The sequence below is a fragment of the Uranotaenia lowii genome, chromosome 3, assembly GCF_029784155.1.
Source record: "Uranotaenia lowii strain MFRU-FL chromosome 3, ASM2978415v1, whole genome shotgun sequence".
NCBI lineage: Eukaryota > Metazoa > Arthropoda > Insecta > Diptera > Culicidae > Uranotaenia > Uranotaenia lowii.
Window position 1 is genome coordinate 172,826,820 of NC_073693.1, and position 23,416 is coordinate 172,850,235.

A 23,416-nucleotide genomic window follows, 5' to 3' on the forward strand; every position below is an offset into this window, starting at 1 on the left:
ATGTTCAGTCCGACAAGCGGACTGAGAAAGGAGAGACGCGAGAGAGAAGAACCGGCCAATCAGGGAACAGCAGGCGACTGGCTGCGGTTATAAAAACGCGCGCTCCCGCGTGTTTCGGTGTCAGTTTATATCAAACCATCAAATCGTCAACATCGATCCAGCGGAGCAGCCAAAACCGAACCAAAAGGAGACGAGCCAATAAGGAATGGTCTCATCCGAGACCACCCGAAGGAAGAAGAACAGTGCTGAAGTAAATAGCGAAGAAAGTGAAATGTTAAGAGAAAATAAACCAACAATGTATCGCCATTAAAATTGTTGTTTGTGCTCCGCCCGATGCTCGCTCCCAGGTCCACTGCCAAGAACGGCTCTTATCAGAGCCCCCCTCCCCTTTACGAAAGAGTTCGATCTCGGTCAACAAGGCGATCGAGATCCCCCTAGCCTTGCGAGGCTTTCCAGGCAGACAGTCTCTTACGACCTGCCTCCATCGATGAGACAACCACCAGGGGTTGTCTACGAGAGACTTGTTCCACGAGGGGAACTAGTCCCATCGATGGTCGAATACAGTCCACAACATGAAATGGTCCTTCGAAACGGATATCTAAACCGGTACCTTCCGACGGAATACCTCCGTCATGAGTGTGTGTGGAGTAGATCGGACAGCAAGGTAGGCGAGCGGAGCAGGAAGAAGCAAGCATTGAAAAGTCAGAGAGAAAACGAGCAATTCGAGAGGTGGAATCTTCGAGAACGAACTAGCACTACCCAAATTCCACACCGAGGGCAAAATTGGTTCAGCGAGGAACCGATATAATCCAGAGGACATAAGATCCGGCCAGGAGTGATCTTCGAGAGTATCATCATCAACAGAGAAAGCTATCAAAGAGTAGTGCTTCCATGAAAGCCTCATCCAGCTGCGACACATTCCCGAGGACCGCCAAGTTCCAGAAAGGTCGACGACAACCACCAGCCGTGACAACTTCTCACTTTCCGGTGGGGAGTATGTTCAGTCCGACAAGCGGACTGAGAATTGACGCGAGAGTACCGCACCGAGAGAGCACGACGGCTGCTCTCACTGGAAGCGAGAAGGAATGTTCTAGGCGGTTCCATATGGCGCGAGCACGTGCTTGTGGGCGGAAGAAATCAAAGTGTAAATAGTTTGTAAATATAAGTGATAAGTGAAGAGAAAATAAAATAGAATGTAAGCCGAAATAAGTGCCTTGTTTCTTCTGCGCTTCGTTCCGTCGCCTTGCTCCCGGGTCCAGCTGCCACAATCGGCTCTTTTCAGAGCCCCCTATCAAGAAAGAGTTTTCTATCTCGGTCAACCAGGCGATCGAGATCACCCCGAGCCTTGGCCGCCAGGCAGCGTCAAGAGGACCTGCCTCCACTGATGGGACAACCATGCGTGGTTGTCTCTTAAGGTCCAATCCCACGAGGGGAGCGGACCATCAGTGGTTGTTTCCCAAGCGCTCACAACGACCCGGCCTTGGCCTCCAGGCAGACAGTCTGCGGACCTGCCTCCACTGTTTGGCAACCACCAGGGGTTGTCAAAGCCTAATCCCTGAGGGGGAAAGGGCAAGCAGGCGGCGCTTGGCAAAACTACCAGCCAAGCGCCGCACCCACAGTCCACCAATGGCTTTTCATGGCCACAACAACCGATAAGGCCGATAAAATTAAGTAACAAACATAGAATTACGGTGATTAATCTCTTGATAGAATGTGTTCATTGTCTTTAATCAAAATTTGGTTTCTGATTTTGTCTCGAAATTAAAGCTCACACACACACAGCAATCACACAATTATCCTTAATACATTAAGGACCGCGAATTTATTAACTTATTTTCTATTTTTGAGTCACCGAAAGTTTTGTTTTCAGTTTAGACATATAGAGTTGTTAATTTTTTATTAGTTGAATTATGGTTCTGAGTGTAACACACTTGTAGTGAGAGAAAAAAAGAGATATCTTATATTTGGTCCGCAATGTGTTAACATTTTTAGTTTTTTTCCTCATATTTTTGCGAACAAAGAAATAGAAACAAGAAGATTTTTACAACTTGTTTGTGCTCACTATTCTTGGAAAAATTGATACCTACTCGATTTGAAACCTTCAATCCAAAATACTCAGTAATATGAAAACACTAATCTTTGGCAAATAAGACGCAAGTGGATGCAATCAACGTGGACTTCTCAAAGGCTTTCGTTCGGCTACCCCACAAGCCTCTGATTGATAAATTGAAAAGAAAATGAGATTCCCAACTTGGCTGGTAAAATGGCTTGAATCATATCTTCAAGGCAGTACTGCTTTCGTCAGACAAAGTTACACATCAAATCCCCAAACATAATGTTTCCATCCGGAGTTCCTCAAGGCAGCCATCTGAGCCCACTTTTGTTCAATCTCTTCATGAATGACCTTTGTGAACATATCGATTTCGAATTAGTTTTCTATGCAGATGATCTCTAAATGTATCGCTCAATAACCCACTACACGGACTGCCTGTCACAACGGCAGGACCTCGATAAACTTATGCTTTGTTGCGAAGTGAATGCGATGGAAGTAAATCTTAAAAAATGTACAATTATTACGTTCACCAGAAGTAGGGTTGTGATTTCGCATCACTACACAGCTGATACCGTGGCTACTGAAAAAGTTGAGTCCATTCGAGATCTCGGTGTTATTGTGGATAAATAAGTCCCTAACATTCAAGGAACATTTAGCTGTAACAGTGGCAAAAGCAAAAACAGTCCCGGGATTTTTGGTCAGGAATACCAAAGGATTCAGAGACACTACAACTACAACTCTCAAAGCTTTATATTGCTCGTTTGTTCGCTGGATTTGAAATTATCTTTGGTTGGTTTAATAACGATTCATGACATTTAAAAATTCCTTAGAGAAGTTTAAGAACTTTATAAACCTTGATTTTGAACATCTTGCAAGTTGCATTTCGGGTTCAATGAGTTGAGTAGTCAATCAAGCTGAGCTAAGCTAATTTTGTTTTTCGATTTTTGAGTTGTTTTATTTGATTTTTATACAAAAAATTAACCTTGTTGTGTAGAGAGAGTCAGTCTCTATGCATCTATTAGCCCAGAAATCGTCATTGAATCTCAGTTGGTCTTAAAATGCCGACACAATACCTACTGATAAAACTTCGGCAGCCGGCAGCTAGTGTTTCGTTATCTAGAAACGAACGGTAGCTTATCGATTTCAATGTTTACCACTAGAATCAGAAAAGAAAATCGCCGGAACAAAACTTTTAAATCGAACGATAAGATATGTTCAAAGTTCCAAGCAATGTTTCTGATTGTCATCGATGTTCCTTATGTGCCAATCTCAAAACTTTTCAAATATTACAGGAGTTTTTAAGTTTTTTTAATCTATTCGCTAATGACCAGAAAACATTTCCGAAATGCTACTTTTGCTATTGAACGAAATAGACGTGGTTATGAATAATCGAGATCCACAGATAAAATAAATTCTCGGGGATACAACAAAACGAAGATTACGAAATAGTGTTGAAATATAAAAAATAGCACGTACCTTCTTTAGAAGTTTTCGTTTTGCTCTGCTGTTGTTGCTGCTGCTGATGCTGGGAGGGTGTGGTGTTTCCATTGCCACTTCCTACACTACCACCACCACCTCCTCCACTTCCACTTCCGCCGCAGCTGGTGCTGATTCCATCACGACTGCCACTGCTTCCACCACCCACAACTCCCGCCGATTGGCTTTTATCCATCGAACAATACATTACGATGCACCGTTAATAACAGATTTCAGAATATGAACACCAACACTCTCCGCACACTTTGAATTTCCTCCTTTTCTATATCTTACTTTATATTCTATTACGCACTACTTTCAGCCAACTTTTTATACTAACAATGTGGTTTGTTTTGATCTCTATCACTACTAATCAACACGCTTCAGCGCTATCACTGAGCATAAGACGAATAGAACCGAACTCCAACTACAACACTGCGCGATGGTATTTTATTCAGCAAGTTTCTGAAAATGAAGAAAAAAAAACAATTAATATGTTTGATTTCAGCTTTTAACTAGGACTATGTCAACACTGATGATGAAGCCTTTGCGATTAGATTTATTTATGGTAAGGTAAAGGTGAACGTTACAATGAGCTTAAGTTTTTAATAATGTCGGTATACAAATCACATGAATGAATTTGAACACGACTATGTAGTATATTGTATGTCCTCAATGGACGTTGAATGAAACTACTAAACAAATCGACGTGAAAATCGGCACTGCGAAGTTTTTGAGGCCGGGAACGGTTCCCACGAAGTTTGGATAACAATTATGAGTAGTTCCAAATCCATAAAACATTCAATTTAGCTAAAAAAACTCACATTCCAATGTTTAAAAATTTTCTCATGTTACTCGATTCCCTTCATCGCTGGAATATGGTCAAACTGGTTTTTCAGCAATGAGGATCAAGTGCTGGAAACATCAGCAAGACAGATATTGTTTGCTGGTTTCCAGCAAAACTTTGGATTGCAGAACATTTCCAGCATTTGTTTGGCTGGAAATCGATGCAGAAATTTCCTGTGTAGATAGTTTTCTGATTGAAAGACAACTTACATTGCCCCTTTTGTCCACAATCCGTTTTCTTTGCTCGGAAAAAAGGCCATGAATTTTCAGATTTCTTCTCGAAAAAATGACAACGCCTACTTTAGTTTGATGTAACGGGTGTTAAATAAAAAATGAGAATGTTTTCAATACCTTTCAGTAACTCAAATAAAGAGCGTAAAATTTTCTTTCTCCAAGAAAATTGCTCTTTGGGCTCCCTAGAAACAGTAGGCGTGTTTGGTTTTGCTAGTTTGAATTTAGTCAAAGCAAAGATGGCGTCGAAACAGCACGTGCTCCGCGAACGCATTTTACGGTTCTACGAAACGTATTTTCAGCAAGGAAAAAGTTCACGGTGGCACATTTTAAGGAAGAAAATGTACCTGTCAGTACGGTATATCGTATCCTGGGTTCCCTGAACGTAGAGCGGAAGGTCGGAAGTGGTCGTCCGGTGACGATAATGACGAAGCAAAGGAAGACATCGACATCGTACCCTCAAGATGGAAGGAATCGTCTGCAGGAAGAAGACGAGGTCGCCGGAGTACACGGAGGAGCAGATTGAGACGGTTAAATCACAGTGTCGGTGAATGACCAAAAAATACTGCGGGACGTCATTCGTTCTGGATGACGAAAGCTATTTTCCGCTGTCCAAAACGCATATTCCAGGAAATGATAATTACTACTCCAGCGACAAGGCATCCACACCGCCTGAAGTGAAATACAAGTTCAAGCACAAGTTTGAAAAAAAGGTTATGTTGTACATCGCCATTTCCGACCAGGGCATTTCAAAGCCTTGGTTTTAGCCGAGCGGTCTGGCAATCAACCAACAAATCTATCATGAAGAGTGCCTCGATAAAATCCTGCTGCCGTTCCTGAACGAGCATCACGCGGATGGAAAGTACGTCTTCTGGCCGGACAAGGCGTCTTCCCATTACGCCAAGAAGACGCTGGCGTACCTTGAGGAGAAAAAGATACCGTTCGTGCCGAAAGATCGTAACCCAACAAACTTGCCCCAGTGCCGCCCAATAGAGGATTTCTTTGGCTCACTCAGTGCCCTAGTGTATAAAAACAATTGGAGGGCCAAGGACACGAAGCAACTGACTACAAGAATCCGGAATTGTATCCGGAAAATGGACTTAAGTGTCGTACAACGTTCTTGTGAGAGCATCGCGACAAAGTTGCGTCGAACATCAGACCACGGCCCTTACTCAAACATTTACTGACATTTTTTGAAGAAAATACATTATGTTTTTAATAAGAAATTCTGAAATCGATGAAAAAAAATAACAATTTTTTTATATGTGATAGAAAAAATTCTCATTTTTTATTTAACACCCTTTAAACAGCAGTACGCAGCCAAAATTTGGTTGAACAATTCACGATATTCGAAATCACGGTTTTTTATATCGGAACAGTCTAAACATTTTGTAAATTTTTTCGAAGGTCCCGGGCCAGCGTCTTCACTTGATCCTTAAAAACAGTCCTGTACATAATTTTAGCTCAATCGGAGTTTATTTGGGTTGTCTCGAAGCGCTCAAAATTTCGGCTTTATGACCCTCAAAAATCACCAAAAGGGGGACCAAACGAAATTTTAATGCTGATGCGGAATGGCTTAAAAATGCATAAAAAGTCCAAATCTGGTATTATCTAACAAAAAAAAATTTTTTTGTCAAAAATCGACTTCATCGGAGATTTTTTTATTTGTTTATTAATTTAATATCATCTAATAAAGGTGAAGGTAAAACTTAAATCTAGATTTACATAAATCGTTTGCTAGTTGTTCCTCAATCGTTCACTCATGCTATGCTCAATCCGTTGCTTGAAAGTTGCAATGGACACATTAAAATCGAATAGGGTATAATAAAATAACGGAGGAAGCATATTTTTGCGGAACGAAGGGGGTCGTTTCTGCCGTAGCGCGTACTTCGTGGTTGCAATGAGATCCAGTCTCGATTAGGAAGGGTTCGTTCTGGAGAATAAATGTTACAACGGGATAGCAGCCAACAGCAGTCTATTTTATTTCGCAAGATCTCTTTTGTCACGAAAAGTGATCGACCAATGGAATGACGATCCGCCAGCGTATAGAGTCCAAGCAGAGCACATCGTTGTGGATATGACGGTAGATTCAACGGGTTTTCTCAAGGTAGTTCACGGAGAGCATAACGCCGTTAAATTGCTTCGAAACGCGCTACCCACAAAGCCTCAAGCAGCCACCATACCAGATTTGTAGATTCCAATATTGATTGAACCAGACAGCGATACAAAGCTCGCAGGCAGACGGGATCGGTGAATTCAGTACTCAGGAGTCTAATGAATCCCAGCATCGCGTTGGCCTTCTCGAGTACCACAGAGAAATGGGGCTTGAATTCATATGACTGTTCAATAAAACTCCAAGATCCTTTATCTGATCCACACGTTGATTCACCCAGTATGCTGCATTCACGACCAAAAATATTTTGGTCGTCCGCATACAGGAAAACTCCACAACCAATAAGAAGCAAATCAATGTCATATTACAAAACATTCTAAACAACAGAGGGCTCAAATTGCTGCCTTTAATCTTGCTGGCAGCAATTTGTGTAGTTGCGGCCAAGGTTACCACGACATCGAGCATATTGTTTGGTTGTGCGAGGTCCATCTTGTCGCTAGAACGAATTTGATAGACTCCCTTCGGGCCCGAGGAAAACCACCCTATGTTCCAGTGAGAGATGTGCTGGCTGTGATAGACTTGGACTACATGTTCGAAATATCTTTTCCTAAAAGCTATTGATCTTCACTCATTTTGGTGGTTTTGTGCCAACGTAAGAACTTATACTACACATATAATATACGGCGTATTACAGGACACGACACTTAACGTTCTTACTAACATAAAAGGATTTAAAATTACCTTTTTTGTCGACCGGTTTCGGGCTCGATGTTGCCCATCTACAGGACGATGTCCGACTGGTTACTAAAAGGAAAAACACTAACACAGCTTCATACTACTGCATAGTATTCGTCGAAGGATGGTCAAATCATTTTTGGTTGGCCAAGTTGAAAAGTGGCGATATGATTGGCGGGTCGTCCTCGTTCATTAAAGGCCTCTCAGAAGTTGTTATAAACATAGATTCCCAGGCATTTAAATGTGACGCTTTGCGTATACATTTTTTGAATCTAACCTTTTCCCAATCTATAGAGTGGTTAGATTCCGATGCGTGGGCAGCTACGCTGGATTCGTTGGTTTTGTTGTTATCCACAGCGTTTTTATGTTCTTTTATTCGAGTTTTAAATTTTCGCCTTGTCTGGCCAATATAAACTGCTGGACAAGTCTCACACGGAGTCTCGTAAATTCCGGATCTTTCTTCCGGATTTTTTTTGTCTTTCAGTGACACCAACCGATCCTTTAAGGTGTTGGAGCTTTTGTATGCAACTTTCAAACCATGGTTAGAGAGAATCTTTCGAATATCGTTAGTCAGTGGTGGGTGGAACGGCAAACTGACTCTTTGAGATTCTTCTTTTTCTGGTTTGAAGGTAGTTGCATTATTCCGGAACTTTGATCTTCGTCTATAATTCTTTTTATTTTCATATTTCCCTAACTTTTTCCTTTTCTCTTAAAAAAAGTTTTTTTTTGTTTTGTCTAGGATTTTACAAAACAAAAAACAAAAAAAAAACTTTTTTTAAGAGAAAAGGAAAAAGTTAGGGAAATATGAAAATAAAAAGAACTAGAAGTAAGCAAACTTTTGTAAAAAAAAACAAAACGAGTTTGGCTCCTTAAAGCCTAAAGGTATGAGCCGTTTCAAATAAAGAATTTGTAAAAAAAAAAGATGTACCAAGACTGACTCAAACATTAGATTTGCATAATAAATTTATTTATCCTAGTTTTGACGATTAAAAGAAAGTATTTTTAAGTAACAGTTTTAGCACTGATCACACTGACATGACACTTAAAACAAAAATTCAACCATTTTCTGTCTAATTTTTTTGGCCGATTTTGCAGGTTCGCAATATTGACGACAGGTGGCGAACCTGAAAAATTGACAAAAATGCCCTGTAGGAAAAATGTACTTGTTTAGATCGATTTTATCGTAGAAATTGCCTGTTTTTTTTTAAATTGGGTGGCATTTTCTAACTGGGATAGCATTTCTTCAAATCGATCGATGCGCACTCTGGAATCGACATTGCGTACTGCTGGAAAAACTATCCACACTGACCATACTGACTGGACACTCGATTTCGTTTTCTGGATAATTTTTCCAATAGTACGCAATGTCGATTCCAGAGTGCGCATCGATCGATTTGAAGAAATGCTATCCCAGTTCGGAATTGCCACCCAACTTTAAAAATAAAACACGCAATTTCTACGATCAAATCGGGCTAAACGGGACCATTTTTCCTACAGGGCATTTTTTGTTAAATTTTTCAGGTTCGCCACCTGCCGTCGGTATTGCGAACCTGCAAAATCTGACAACAAAAAATGAGACAGAAAATGGTTGAATTTTTGAACTAAGTGTCATGTCAGTGTGGTCAGTGCTATCCAGTAAACGAAATCGAGTGTCTAGTCAGTATATGGTCAGTGGTTTTATTTCGAATTTTTTAATGTTTGTTTTGAAGATCAAGTTAGGATGGTAAATGTTCATAAAGGTTCACGCAGCGAAAAGTAGTACCATTGAACTAAAAAATATACATCTTTGATTCAAAAACCTTGTGTACATTAAAACAAAATCCAATTTCCTTGATTCAAGTAAATTTTATATTGAACCGAACTTTTTTCCCATAAAACCAATGTTCCGATTTTTTAAATCAAAATATTTAATTTGAATTCAAAGAATTTTTTTTTTAAACTCAGAATCAAAGTAAAAGTTCATTGTTTTAGATGAATTTTCTTTTGAACCAAAGTAATTTTTCGTCAAACAGTCGACACATCTTCATTATTAGCTTCTGTTAGGTGAACGGGTCGGCGAGAAGCTTTCCCGACAACCAGCCAGACCTATTCATTTTCTCCGGAATCTTCCTGCCGCGCAACCACCAGACAGCACCGAAATCACAAGACGTACCCGGCGTAGGAAAGTTTCGACAGCTTTGATAGGACAATCGACAGTGGACTCTTAGGTAGGCCTTAAAAATTAATTTAATTTCAAATAAACCGTCTAAGTAACAAAATTTTTCAGGGCAATCATTCATCAAACTAATTGGAAGAGGTAACTGTATACCGACTGTTCCGGTCCTCCAACTATGCGGTTGCAATCGCTTCGGGCCGATCCAAGAAGACTCAACATCTAGCGCCGAAACCCTTCATCAGTTGTTCGGGTGCAAACAAACATCGTCCAGTAAGTACTTTTCATGCAATGTATGCAAATAATTTTAATTTTTTTAATTGCATTATTTAGCTTAATGTCGTTTTTTTAAAGCTTCATAACAAACCGTATTATGTGTTCTCTTCTTTGTTTTCAGATGAACCGGTTCAAGAACTATTATCCTGTGGAAAATCGATAATCTAAATGAAGTACTTTAAGAGAAATAAAATGTTTTTATTATAATTGATTTCTTTTTATTTCTAATAGGATAAAAAATATAATGCAGTACTAGAATTCTTAGAAACCAAACATAGATTTGAAAAACAAATACTTTTAAATTGAAACCCAAATACCGTTAGAATAAAGATAAATTTCATAAAACTAAACGAAAAGGTTTTTGAATTAAAAGCATTTAATTATTTGGAACAAAGAAAAAGTTTCGATTCAAAGGAAAGCATTTCTTCGAAACAAAAGAAAATGCATTTGAATCAAAGGAATTTTTATTTGTCCCAAAATCAAAGGAAAAAATCCTTTGTTTTTGCGGCACTTTCCTTTGAAACTAAATTCTATTTTTCTGCGTGTTGTTATACTGAGTTATTACGGTTGCTGTTCGTGTACGAGGCAACTGAGAAATTTTTATTTCGTGTAATTTTTGTACACTTAACCTTAATAAGTAAACATTAATCCACTTGATATTGACACAAAGCTAAATCTACACAGTAACCGGGAAACTACGAGTTCGTTAATTCGGTATTTCAATTGTTGTTCAATTTTTGTAACTACGGTAATATCACGAACGTTTATTACTGAATTTCGATAATGCTTAAATTGCCGAAGATCTTTAATGATTCTGGCATTGCAGTGAATAAATAACGGAAGTTTATATAAATACAATTAAGGGTCCGTTCAAATATTACGTAACACAATTCCTGATTATTTTCACCCCCCTTCCCCCTACGTAACATATTCGTTTCACATTTTCTGTCGAAAATTCACAAAACTGTAACATGCTGCCCTACCCTTCAAACGCGTTACGTAATATTTGAATGATCCCTAAAGAAAGTTATTGAAGATCGTTAAGGATTTTTTTGTATAAATATTAAAGAAACAAATCAGTGAACTTACTGTTGTTGACGGCAACACTGCTCCACATATATTCCAATCCAAGAGAGTACTGTGCTTTTTACTGATGTTTGTTCACAGCTATTTGACTTGGTATATTATTTTTGTACTCGATAGCCGCTCTCTTTTTCTGCCTTCCTTTATACGACGGATTCCAAAAAATGTCTTTCCAAGCAAAAGCAACGACAACAATAATAGCAACAACAGAAAAAAAAAGTTGTTACTTGATCCACCACCAGCAACAGTAACAATTCCACCAACAAACAACCTTCGAGTTCCGGGCCACAAGATCTGACTATGCTTGTGACGTCACAATCCCTGAGGGGAGAGAAGCCCCATCGATCTTAATGTTGTACCCAAATGGATTCAAGAACTTAGAAGTGGGTTGTTCGGATTGGGGTCCACCTCAACACATTCCCAAGATGCCCAAGGTCCACAAAAATCGGACACCCTTGCACTAAACTGAACTTCTTAGCTACATTAATGACATTGAAAATTGCACTCAGCAGAAGTGGAAAACACTATTTGCCGGATGAATCGATCCGTAAGCACAGGTAGATGTCATCCGAATATGCACAGATTGGTTGAGACCACAAGAACCCGGATGCTTGAGAACTTCCACCAACGCGATGGTGTTTAAGATGATACTAAACACATTCGCGAAATGATACAATAATCGAGAACCGACTGACCGAACTACCAACAACAGCGAGATTACGATGGCCGTAAAGCCAAATTGATTTAGCGAGGAGTAATGACCGCAACAGCGAAATGCACTGACCTCAACCAGATCAATCACGGACGGATCCACTATTCAAAGCCACACGATTCTATTATCTAGACCACACAGCATCTCACTAGTGCTAATGTTTTTCGAATTCGAATTTAAGCCACACGAAAATCCTCGATGGAACAAATCGCGGATGTTGAATGAATCTCGATATAAATCTCTCCTGCTGTTTGCTGGCAAAATCACACTTCAAGACATCATTCGCCTCTAAACGAAATTGTCTTGTTGATGACGATGATGACAGTATCCGCATGCAACTTGCTCGAGCGATTTACATGTATTTCCCAGAACCTACATATTCCGTCTCTTTCGCACGCACTTTGTTCCCATGGCAGGCAGAAAGGAAGAGAGCATCGCATTACCCAACTTGCGTGCACAATCCACTCATACAGATGCATGCGGTGCGATGCGAACTGACAGCTTTCATTTTGTGGGCAGTTTCCTATCCCCCTCACAGAGCGTGTTTTGAAGCAGCGCCTTCAAATTTGACAAAAAAGATTTCGGCGATGCGATGCCTGGGGATGTTGCAGATCTTGGCGTCGAAAATTTATGGCACGGAAAAGAATTTTCAGAATTATTTTGTTGCAGACTGAATTATTTATTATATTATATAGCTGCATGAATTGTAGATCGATGTTCTCAACTCAAATATTCTTTATAAAAACCTGAAGCTTTGTCGAATAAAATGCACGATTAACACTTTTTTTTTATTATAGCTTCGATGAGATATTAGGATACGATCTTTTTATCTTGAACGAACTCCTCACTTACGTTCTTCATAAGTTTAACGAGCCAAACTTATATTACAAGAGATTACATTCACTGTCACTACAATATATACCTGGTAACCCATTCTTATTTTTATGACGAACGGAATTTCGAAGCAAAATTTTTTTTTGACATGTTTTTAAAATATGTATTTCGATATGTAATTTAATATAATAATCTGATACATTTTGACTACCAATTTCGCGAATGATTTTTTTTCCTTTCAAATTTTTTTTTTTATCGTGAGGGCAGCATGTAATTTCCAACATCTTAAAATTTTATCTTAATCAGTTGAATCATTGCATCGCACTTACAAGCTTTGTAAATATTTTTCAAACAATATGTCGATTTCGATCTGCGATTCAAAGGTTATTGTGCTGATTTGTTGTTATTCTTAATTTCACATTTTTGAGTGTTTGTTTGATCAAATTTATTATTCGAAATAAATAAAGACCCATCACCGACACCATTAAGCTATATATTTCTACACATCACATGTCCTCAGACATAAAGCGATCGTATGCTTTTGACGCTCTCCAAGCGATGCTTAGCCTCATCGGAAAGCAGTGGACAATTCATCATATTTAGCCATACCAAAGTACGACAGTGATTCAGTATGTGATCTACGGAGGCATCGGATATTGATCGGCATCCATCCAAATTCAGTAGCTTCAGTTGCTTCAAATCTCGGCAAAGCATTAGCACAGCGCTATCACAGATTCTCTTGCAGGCATCGACATGAACGTACTCCAAACGGGGACACTGGCGGACCAAAGATCGAATGCCGAAATCTGTGATGTTAAGTCCTCGTAGATCAATCTTTTTCAGTCGTGCGAAGCTTAGTGCAACTAATGTTTCATCCGAAAGATCCCGACAGCGGCTTAGATTCAAATAGCAAAGTCTAGTCAAATTAGTGACCGGGAAGAAACGGATCCTTTCGAATGGCATATTAACACTGTCGAATACGGTCCGACTGAAGAAGCTGTCGTCGATATCAAAAGTCCGCTGAAGGTTGAGATATTCCAAAGATTTCAGATGCGCAAACGACAACTGCAAGTCGTGGATGTTTTCGTATGAACACTGGTACAAAGTCAGGCTGCGAATGTTCGGCGACTTTTCAAAAAACCGGGGTAAGGTGTTCCGCGAAAATGTTGCAGCAGACACGTACAGTTTCTCCAAATGAATGTTTTCATAACCACTAAGATCCAGATTCCCGGCTACGTGAGTTGCATCTGTTATTTTCAGATACTCTAATCGTTGCATGTTGCTTAAAAATGATTGCTGTAAATTGTGAACTCGACAAATGTGTAGTTTTATGCGCTTCATGTTCGGCAGGTTGCGACTGATTTCTCCGAGTATCTGCAATATTTTTTTTTTATTTTAAAATAATTTCACTTCTACAATGAAGTATAAACTTATTAATGATGAACTTTGCTTTAAGTGGGTCATTCAACATAAGTTAACTTCATCTTGAAAGTTTGAAAAGATAAATATTTAAGATATTTAATTTACCGTTCTTCACTATTATTTCTGGTTTAACAATTTAACTTAAATCTTGTATTTCAAACTTACCTGATCATCGGCCGGAAAGAGGTTATCGATATTGAGATGTACAATCGATGGCTGCATCCGACTCAGCTGAATAATATCACGTTGCTTCAAATCATAGCTAGATTTGAGCGAAACCTTTCTCAGTCTCAATCGTTCAATAGTGGATATTTTTTGCAGCAGCTTGGCGCCAACCTTGGTGTAGCTTAAATTGATGCCTTCTAACGTGCCGCGAACCGATTGGACAAACTGCACCAGCTTCTCGCCCCATCCCTCGAAAGACGAATAATTCAGCTTGAGTACCTTTAATCGTGGACAGATGCGTTTGAACAAGTCAAAGCATTCGTCGTATACAAAAATCGACCGTAATGTCAGTGTTTCGAGCTTTTCCAATCGGAAGTTAACTGCTACATTTCGAATGTGAAAGTCTTCGAATTTGGTTGTCTTGAGAGCAAAATATCTGAGGTTGGGAGTTGCTTTTAGCATCTGAATCATCGACAAACCTGTCAGAGAACAATCATTCAACGTTAAGTCATGAAGGTTGTCGCCTAGAGCACTCCACAGGCTCGGTGCATCCTCAATAGTCACCGCCTTCAGAGTGGCCTTCGTATAGCAGCTTTTGGACTTCGGCATAATCCGACTCTGGTCGCAATTTTCGTACAGGCGACAATTTCTAAAGGACAGCACGAATTTGTCCATCAAAGAGTTTGTATAGCAAACGGTATCGTGCCAGTGATGACAAGTCAACCGCACCTGGGCCAAATCCGACATTGGCAGATGCTGAAAAATGGTGACAAGGATCTCCGTAGGTAACCTTGGAAGCAGCTGCGGGAACGGTTCTTCCATGTTGTTGCATTCGAAGGATTGTTCTTGTTGCGACTGCTTTTCAAGTTAATTTATGTTTTTACTTCGTAGATAACGAACTGGAGCTCAAATTTCTGTTTCTAAGCTAAAATTACCACTATTTTACGGAACAAAGCCGTAAAGATAGAAAAATTTCACTATTTTCTTCAGAAATTATTTGTTTACGAAAATTATGACAGTAAATTGGAATGCAGTATGCAGTAAATTGAAAAGTGATGCCAAACGATATGACACAACAGCTGACAGCATTAGAATGATGCAATATTCTGCCTTCATCGCCAAAAATACATCCATCTTTATTCGTCAGGTTATAAATAAGAGCATCTATATTCGTGGTCTATTCTTGGGTCTAATTTATACAAGAATTGAACCAAACAAATTAGATCCGATCCAATAAAAAAACTGGCAAGTGCACTCGTGTTCCATTAACTGTCAAACGGTTTAGAACTGCGTCAAATTGGATCCAAATCTCATCACCCAAATACTGTGAAGATTTGTAGAAGAGATTATTCACAGCGTAGCAACTGTCAAATTTAAGTGCAATTGAATCACTGTGAACAAGATGGACAGTTCATGCCTGTATTATACAAAACAAAGTGAACCTCCCTCCGTTCAACACTAATTGTTCATCTTGTTGAGACAGTGTTAGTGATCCAAGCATGGCTGCTTCTTGGCCATTTTGAGATTCATAAAAAAAAACATGGTTGCTTAAGGCAATGATGCCAGCGAATATGCTTTGCAAATATTCTAGAAAATTTGATTCTCAGATAAAATCTGAGTAATGGAATGTTATTTCAGTTGCACAAATGCTATCTCCAGTGGTCGTGATATGATCTTAGGTTTTTGAAATCATCATTTCAAATGGATGTTGAATTTAAAGAAAATGGACTTCAAGGAATTCAATTGAAAGTTATGTACACGGAAAAATTGAGTTATTCATGAAATGTGTTACGATTACACCTTCAAAATAACTAAGCGGTTGTTGTTCAAAAATTGTTTAATCCCAATTCAATTTTGGGTAGTTTTGGATGACCAATGTACAAAAGTGAACTAAAATTCGATTAGTCATGTTCTGTATAAAAAGTTTGCTGTTGTTGGAAAGCTTTGGAAGGGGATGCCAAAGCAAAAAAGCAAATTCGGACAACATGTTGATTGCTGGTTGGAAGATTGCTGATATAAAAAAAGAGTTTTATTTGCAATTGGAAGTTAAAATTTGTCAACAAAAGTAGTTCATTTAAACGGAATGAATGGTTCGTTTACTAAAAGTACTATTTTCACTTTTCCGGTACGTTTAAACGTCGGAAACACTAAAGCAAACCGGATAATTGTGATATGTGTTTGTAAATTTGTGAAAAGACAATAATTGTTATTTTGCTTGAGCATTTATCGCATTAAATGGCAAATTTTGTTTCTTTCAGATATTTCGGCGTTATGCAATGTCATACCACCTCCAAGCAAGGCAACAAAAGTTCAGGTGGAGATCGAAGAACCTAACAAAAAGCGTAAACATACAACCGAATCAGGTAATGGTACAGCAGCTCAAAAGCAATGGAGACCTCCTATCGGATGAAGACATGGACAAATCTATTCACGATATAATAAAAGGGATGAAAAAACGACCGGCGAGGACGAGTATGACCTGCTTTTGTATTCCTTCAAAAAGCAATCGAATTATGACTAAATTTTATGGACCGGTTTGTGCATGTTTTTTTTAGCGAAGGTGTTATAATTTTGGTTGTTTGATTTGGTTGCCAAGCATCATTCAGCTAAGCCAGCAAGCTAGTAAGTATGCTTGTAACTTATTGTCAAAGCCCTTTCCGAAGGCATTGAGTTTATAATTAATTCAAAGATTAATAGATCTTTCACTTCAAATGGATTTGACGCTTATTAAAATGTCTTCGGCTATTCTGATTTCAATTCTTGAACTAAATAATAACTGAATCTAATATTATTTTATATAAAAAACGATGAAATTTCAAAATCCTAAGTATTTAACCATTTCTCTTTCTTTTTTATGTAGGATAATAATTAATAGTTGCAGTTCGGAAATCTAAAGACAACGCACATGACAACAAAAAGAAATGTTATAACATTTTCAAAATACCAGTGAAAAGGTCACATAAAGGGAACAACCGGAAGATTTCACCGGAATAGGTTTGTTGTATTGAATGTGTTTTCACGATTTATTGTTAACACTGCTTCTCTTTAAACCGTTCACAGGATGGATTTTAATTGGTAGAGGACCGACTGGGGAAACCCTCCTATTTGGTATTCCAAGCGCATAAAAGGTGAGTTTTTGTTTCCTTGGATCTGATCTAAAAAGCATCCTTTCGATCTGTATGGTTGGTAATATACTTATAATAATCTCATCTTGAACAGACAAAATTCACCTTTACTGCGGGACATGTCCGGATTTTGCTGTCGTAATCGCCCTGGTACATCCTCCGTAATCTACAAAATGCCTTCCCAGAGCCACCTAAAGCAAAAGCATTGTTTCGAGATTTTCGGAACGTTCCATGGAAAGCTTTTGCTGCAAAATACTGTACAATATACCGGAGGATAGATTAAGATAATATAGGGCCATGAAATGTAACAAAAACGATACCAAGAAGAAAAATTTCCATGCAGTAACATTTGGCTGCATTGCTAAATCGCACAGAAGGCGATTTCCTGTTAAATGTTATTTATCTATATTAACATGCGCCTGTAAACAATAAAAAAACTTATAGCTTTTACGTAAGCAAATTGTTTTATTTTTTATTTGAAAAAATCTAATACTTATTGGAAGAATTTTTAAAATGCATGGGCATCCCCATGTCAAAATATACAGAATTGACTAACCGGCGGAAAGCTCGCAAATATATAAAAGCTCTATAGACACGCTCTGAATAAAACGCCTAAACATAAAAGTGCGTGGAGACACTTTTCTTGAAACTGTATGGATTTTTATACAGATAAGAGTAACTTTGGTTACCGTGTATATAAATTGAATAATTTTTTAAAGCAATTACTCGATTTCATATTCAAAATTAATTCAAAACATTACATTTTGAACTTAAATTTTGAATATTTAAACTTTAACTTTAAAATCTTCAATTCTAAGTTCTTAGTTTTCTAGCTTTTTCTTATAATTTTCAATTAAAACACATTTTGTTTAATTTTTTTTTATTTATTTAAATTTTCAAATCATCAAGCGGTATGGCATCACTGACCTCAGCGACGAACGAAAAACATCATCGATCGTCCATTTTGCTTACCAGTCATGTTAAGCGGGCCATAGACTACACAAATGGCCTGTACAAATTCGATGATTCCAAGACGTTTGTTTGATCTATGCTTGCCCACACACTATACAAACATATTTCACGCGAACACAAATGATTGCTGGCGAAAACAGCAACAGCAACAAAAAAAACCATCTCCACCCCGGCTCGGAGAAAGTTTTGTACAAAATATTTCGATCCCGACCGATTTTACTCCAACCGTTTGGGCGCTCATTCAAGCAGTGCCATATACACTATGCAAATCGTGCTCACAGCGACAAAATTTCATCGAATTTCATCGCATTTGTACAAATGTTGTGTAGTCTGTGGCCCGCTTTAGGTGCAGACCGTGCAGACGCTTCGGATAGCTAAATTGCATGTAAGTTTCACTTGTTTGTTTATTTGAATAACTTTATTAATAATAAAATAATTTTCATTTCAGCGTTCAAAAACAACACAGAACACCCGGAATCCGGTTAGTGGTACGTTTAAAGCTGAAAAAGAACCTTGAATTTATAAAAATGGTTGACCGCCTGGATTTCGTCCCCGGTAAAACCAACGAGGTTGCAGAGGCTGTCAGCTACTCTATCATCAATCAGACATTCAAATTATGTCGAGTACCACGACAGGATCCAGTGGAGCACAAATTTTTGGCGAACAGAAATTTCGGCGGTTCAGGAAGATCAGGAACCAGAACCGGCTGGCCAAATAGGATTATTCTCGGCAGGTTACTCACGATCGTTGGCTGCTGATAATCAGGATTGAACTCCGGTAGAGATTAAAAGTGTAGAAGAAATTGTGTTGAAATGTTCTGTGTTTAGATGTATTGGAAATAAATAAAATTTAAATCTAAATAGTCTTTAATTTCATATTAAAATGGTTTTTTTTTTGTATTTCTTATGCATTTTTCCAGCACTCACGCATACATACAAACATTCTTTGAATGCACTAACACATACGTAAGGACGTACCAATCACACTAATACCACAGAGAACAGACATCGGGCCCCGAACAAAAATTTGTTGAAATCGTGTGTGAGAATACCCACCTAAGGCTGATGTCATGCTGAAGCAACTAGCAACGCGACCTACGACGCAACGTTCACACGACTAACCAGCTCTCATTTGATCTCCATGGAAATCGCGCAGACCTGTCATACTGGTTGCTTTGAGTAGCGCGACCAATCTGATGCCAATGTGTTTAGTAGCGCGACTAGTAGGAAATCCAATAGGAACATTGTTTTTTCTCGATTTGAAGCAGTGATTCCGGGTTTTAAGCACAATAGTACGAAGATCTGTCCGAACTTGTGATAATAAACTAAAAACTATCTTAATCGGCGAGAAAATTTTCATGAATTCTTAGTTCCGGCAAAAAAACAAGGAATATTGTCGGTTCAAATTTCGGCATTCTTGCAATCCGGGTCGTGATTTGATGAGTTTTTGATGGCTCCGGAAAGAAAGGAGACGATTCAAAGCATTATCAGATGTAGAGAAGTGATGATTTGTAGGGATTTTCAAAGTGACAGGTCGCGCCAGCATGACATACCAATGCAATGCAACGCAATCTTATTGGAACGTTGCGTTGCGTTGCGTTGCTAGTTGTTTCAGCATGACATCAGCCTAAGTTACAAACCATATTCGTCAGTGGACTAACATCCATAAGATGTCGCTACCAGTACACATATTTTTCCATTTTTTCGACACGCTTAGAAATAAATACTCATCGCTTATCTCAAATGAGGCCATTGCAATGTATGAGAGTAACACAACTTTTTGTGTAATAAATTTTAAGAACATCTTGATTTTTAAAAAAATGCAAATCATATTTCAATCATACTTTAATCGCTGTCATATGTCCCAGCATATGCACCATATTGTTCAATCAATTTTGACGCTGAATTGAAAGTTGAATTCCAAGTTTTAAAGTATGGCTGTCAGTAAATAGTTTTCTAGAACAGAGAATGTGAACATAAATGTTATAATTGTTAATTATGGGTCGGTATTCCGGTTGATGTTATCTTGTAATTCATGTTTATAAATAACTTTAATCATTTCTACTGATTACTAACCCTGAGTTACAAGTCCTCATCTATCGATCTCAGGTAACATCAACCAGAATATCGAGCCATAGTTTACAATTATAACATTTATGTTCACATTTTCTGTTCTAGAAAACTGTTAACTGATAGTAAAATCCCAACACATACTATAACACTTGGAATTAAACTTTCAATTCAGAGCCAAAATTGTTTGAACAATATGGGGCATATGACAGCGTTCAATTGTAATTGAAATATGATTTGCATTTTTTTTTAAATCATGATGATTTAAAATTTATTACACCAAAATTTGTGTTACTGTCATACATTGCACTGGCCTCCTTTGAGATAAGCGATGAGTATTAATTTCTAAGCGTGTCGAAAAAATGAAAACAATAATAGGTGTACCGGTAGCGACATCTTATGTATGTTAGTCCACTTACGCATTTGGTTTGAAACTTAGGTTGGTATTCACACACACGTGTTGAGCTCCAGCTCGAACTCTGTTCTCTGTGCTAATACAACCAAACCATGACAAACGTCAACGAGATCTGTCATTCTGAAACCATAAAATTCATTTCTAGTCATTAAAATTCATTAGGTTGGGCCATTTTCCACTAGAAAACAATGGGACGGCCACTAGACGGATGCTTGGATCCTAGTAATCTTTCTAGTGGTCCTACTATTCTTTTTATTAACCGGGCAGTTTTGGATCAATCCTTATACCAGCTCTAAAAAAAAGTTGAGTTAAAACTGGTATAATGGATCACCAGTGCGGTTGCTCGGGTCAGAATTTGAGCTCAGTCTAAACCGGCTGTTTGGACGACGGATACAGGTGCTCTAACTCTTCAAATCGAATCCCACCGCCTCTAACTAGGTTAAGGAATTTTTGTAAGTCTATTATATACGGACGTTAAAATGAACACACACAACGGAATCTAACAAAAAAAAAATAAATACCTGTAAACACAACCTCAGGATTTGAGAAATTCGGAAATGTCCCTAAATCGACTGTCATCGTACACTCGACATTCCAGTACGATGTGCTGAACCGTTCAAATTCTGTTGCAGAAAGGGTTCGAATGCGTCGTATGAAAAAAATTTACGAAATTCTTGCGTTCTACTTTCACGGGCACATTTAATTTCTCAAAATTCTCACTAGAATTTTGCGGCCGAAACTTAATAGTGCGGAAAATTTTGAGTGGTGGTATTTCCTGAGACAGATTGTGGTAGGGTAACTTTTTGTTTTTTTTTTTTTGAAAAATGTAAACACCAACTAGTCGCCATTTTGATCTTTGATGATAAGCACTGTTCAATGCTTCCTTTTAAAAACTTCTATAATTAAAAGCATTAACATACCTTCATGTCTTAACTTGTTATGAATCTACAATTAATTAAATAAAGAATTTATATTCTTCTCACCAAGGTGCTCTTGCAAAACCACTACAATTGCATGGCCAATTTTATTTCGTTACTATCTGGTCATTGAACATGCATAATGTTGTTGTTTTGTTTACCCTACCACGATATGCCGAGAAAATGTAAACATGAGAAATCAGCTGTTCGTCTGACAAGTGGGGAAATGCCTTATTGTATTTGAGTCGAGAACGCGGGCGGTTCAAGAACTGCGTTTGCGTTTATCGAGATAGATCTATTATTATTATATTATGTGTATATAGCACCAAACCGAATAGCGACAGTAGGACTAGCGACGCTTTTTTACTAGCGAGATACCTGTCTTTCGCAGGTTTGTTTTTCATTTTTCATTCCAATAGGCGATTTCGATGTAGTACTCTAACATTGTTTATGTTATATACTGTACATTTTCCTTAGGCCATCATTCGCATGCTTCAAGTCTCCTAGGAAACTCGTGCTGCGTCGTAGTTATTTTCAACGTCGCGACGTGTCGCTAGTAGGCAAAGCTGTTATGATTATTAGCGCTAATATTTTGGATTTTTTCTGCATGCATAATAATAGCTGAACTAGTAATTTTTCGCAAAAAAGGCTAAATCAAAGAGGCAACAACGGGCATTAAACTGAACACACACAATGGAATCTACAACAAAAAAAAAAAGGAAATACAACGATCTCAGGGTTTGAGAAATTCGGAAATGTCCTCAAATCGACTGTCTATTGTAAAGTCGGCATTCCAGTACGATGTGCTGAACCATTAAATTAAAAAAAGCAATTAAAATGAACACGAAAAAAACGGAAAGGGTAAATTTTATGATCGCAGTGGACTCTCTTCCCTAAAGGAAAAAAAAACTTTCGATACTTTAAAAGTATTCTTGTTATTGCATTGTATTTATAAAATAACAAACTCTTCGAATGACCCTAAATAATATTTAACACAATCAATAATATATCAATAATTATGTTCAATTTTTCCCTTGCAAAGAGGGTGACAAATTCCTCCCAAGGACATTTTCTTGGTACACCAACTTCGGCACGTTCGTGGCATTCTTTAGCCGTTCGTCGTCAGTGATACGTTCGGCTCGTTTATCATCGATGGATCCTGCGAGAAGCAAAAACTATCAATTTCCATTTCAGCACATAAATCTTACTCATAATTACCACTGTAAGGCGTGTATTTATCGGACAGCAAGCTTTCAATATTGTACCCGATGACTCCAACGATGCCTGCGATCGGTAGTGTGATGTAGGTGGCATTTGATCGTAGAAATTGTAAAATAAGTGGCCACATTTTTCTGTACGAATAAGCAAAAACGCTGGTTGTGTTGTGATGCAATATATTTACAATACATTACTACAGTAGTCGCTCGCTTATCGGACTCCATGGTGATCAGAGGCGTCCGATTATTCAAAATGCATTGGTTGAATATACATTTTGGAAAGGAATTTTATTGTTATATCAACGCATATTTGATCAGTTATGAAGTTGGAATCGAACTTCAGCTCCCACATAAAAATTTGTCTGGTAAACGATCGAGTATGTACTGCATTTTCAGTTTTTATTTTATGTTTATTTCCGAATTTTGTTTTGAAATTTCAACTCCCACTGAATGCTGTCACACTGAGATAAATGGTTGTGTGAATATTTCCAGCACTCAAAAAATTAACTACACGGTAAAACTTAATTTAAAAAAAGTAATTGAAATTTTGTGATCTGAAATTAAATTCTCAATTTTCTTCTCAAATCTCTTACAAGTCGTTGC

The 23,416-nt window shown here is 38.1% G+C and overlaps 3 protein-coding genes and 2 long non-coding RNA genes across 6 annotated transcripts; 2 read left to right on the forward strand and 3 right to left on the reverse strand.

Annotated features, from left to right (window-relative positions):
- Positions 1–3,351: 3,351 nt before the first annotated feature.
- On the reverse strand, positions 3,352–11,982 carry LOC129755182 (twist-related protein 1-like). Of its 2 annotated transcripts, XM_055751551.1 has the most exons (4): positions 11,827–11,969; positions 10,972–11,133; positions 3,530–3,994; positions 3,352–3,410 (listed from the first exon to the last, which is right to left on the reverse strand). In XM_055751551.1, exons 3-4 carry the CDS (start codon positions 3,735–3,737, stop codon positions 3,367–3,369), a joined length of 252 nt encoding a protein of 83 aa, XP_055607526.1. In that variant the 5' UTR covers positions 3,738–3,994; positions 10,972–11,133; positions 11,827–11,969; the 3' UTR covers positions 3,352–3,366. The 2 variants fall into 2 exon arrangements, 1 of the variants encoding a protein (XP_055607526.1); XR_008739200.1 differs by lacking the exon at positions 3,352–3,410 and having other exon boundaries at positions 3,535–3,994; positions 11,750–11,982.
- On the forward strand, positions 9,402–10,056 carry LOC129755183 (uncharacterized). Its single transcript, XR_008739201.1, has 3 exons — positions 9,402–9,661; positions 9,721–9,879; positions 10,004–10,056. It is a non-coding gene; the product is annotated as an uncharacterized LOC129755183 (long non-coding RNA).
- Positions 11,983–12,717: 735 nt separating the features above from the next.
- LOC129754662 (dynein regulatory complex subunit 6-like) lies at positions 12,718–15,105 on the reverse strand. The gene is made up of 2 exons (XM_055750844.1): positions 14,099–15,105; positions 12,718–13,885 (listed from the first exon to the last, which is right to left on the reverse strand). Exons 1-2 carry the CDS (start codon positions 14,918–14,920, stop codon positions 13,028–13,030), a joined length of 1,680 nt encoding a protein of 559 aa, XP_055606819.1. The 5' UTR covers positions 14,921–15,105; the 3' UTR covers positions 12,718–13,027.
- A 1,419-nt stretch (positions 15,106–16,524) lies between these two features.
- LOC129751131 (uncharacterized) lies at positions 16,525–17,532 on the forward strand. Its single transcript, XR_008738615.1, has 4 exons — positions 16,525–16,720; positions 16,959–17,092; positions 17,159–17,226; positions 17,318–17,532. It is a non-coding gene; the product is annotated as an uncharacterized LOC129751131 (long non-coding RNA).
- Positions 17,533–22,558: 5,026 nt separating this feature from the next.
- LOC129756055 (small integral membrane protein 12-A) lies at positions 22,559–23,154 on the reverse strand. The gene is made up of 2 exons (XM_055752809.1): positions 22,815–23,154; positions 22,559–22,755 (listed from the first exon to the last, which is right to left on the reverse strand). The coding sequence occupies exons 1-2, from the start codon at positions 22,942–22,944 to the stop codon at positions 22,619–22,621; spliced, it is 267 nt and encodes an 88-aa protein (XP_055608784.1). The 5' UTR covers positions 22,945–23,154; the 3' UTR covers positions 22,559–22,618.
- Positions 23,155–23,416: the final 262 nt, after the last annotated feature.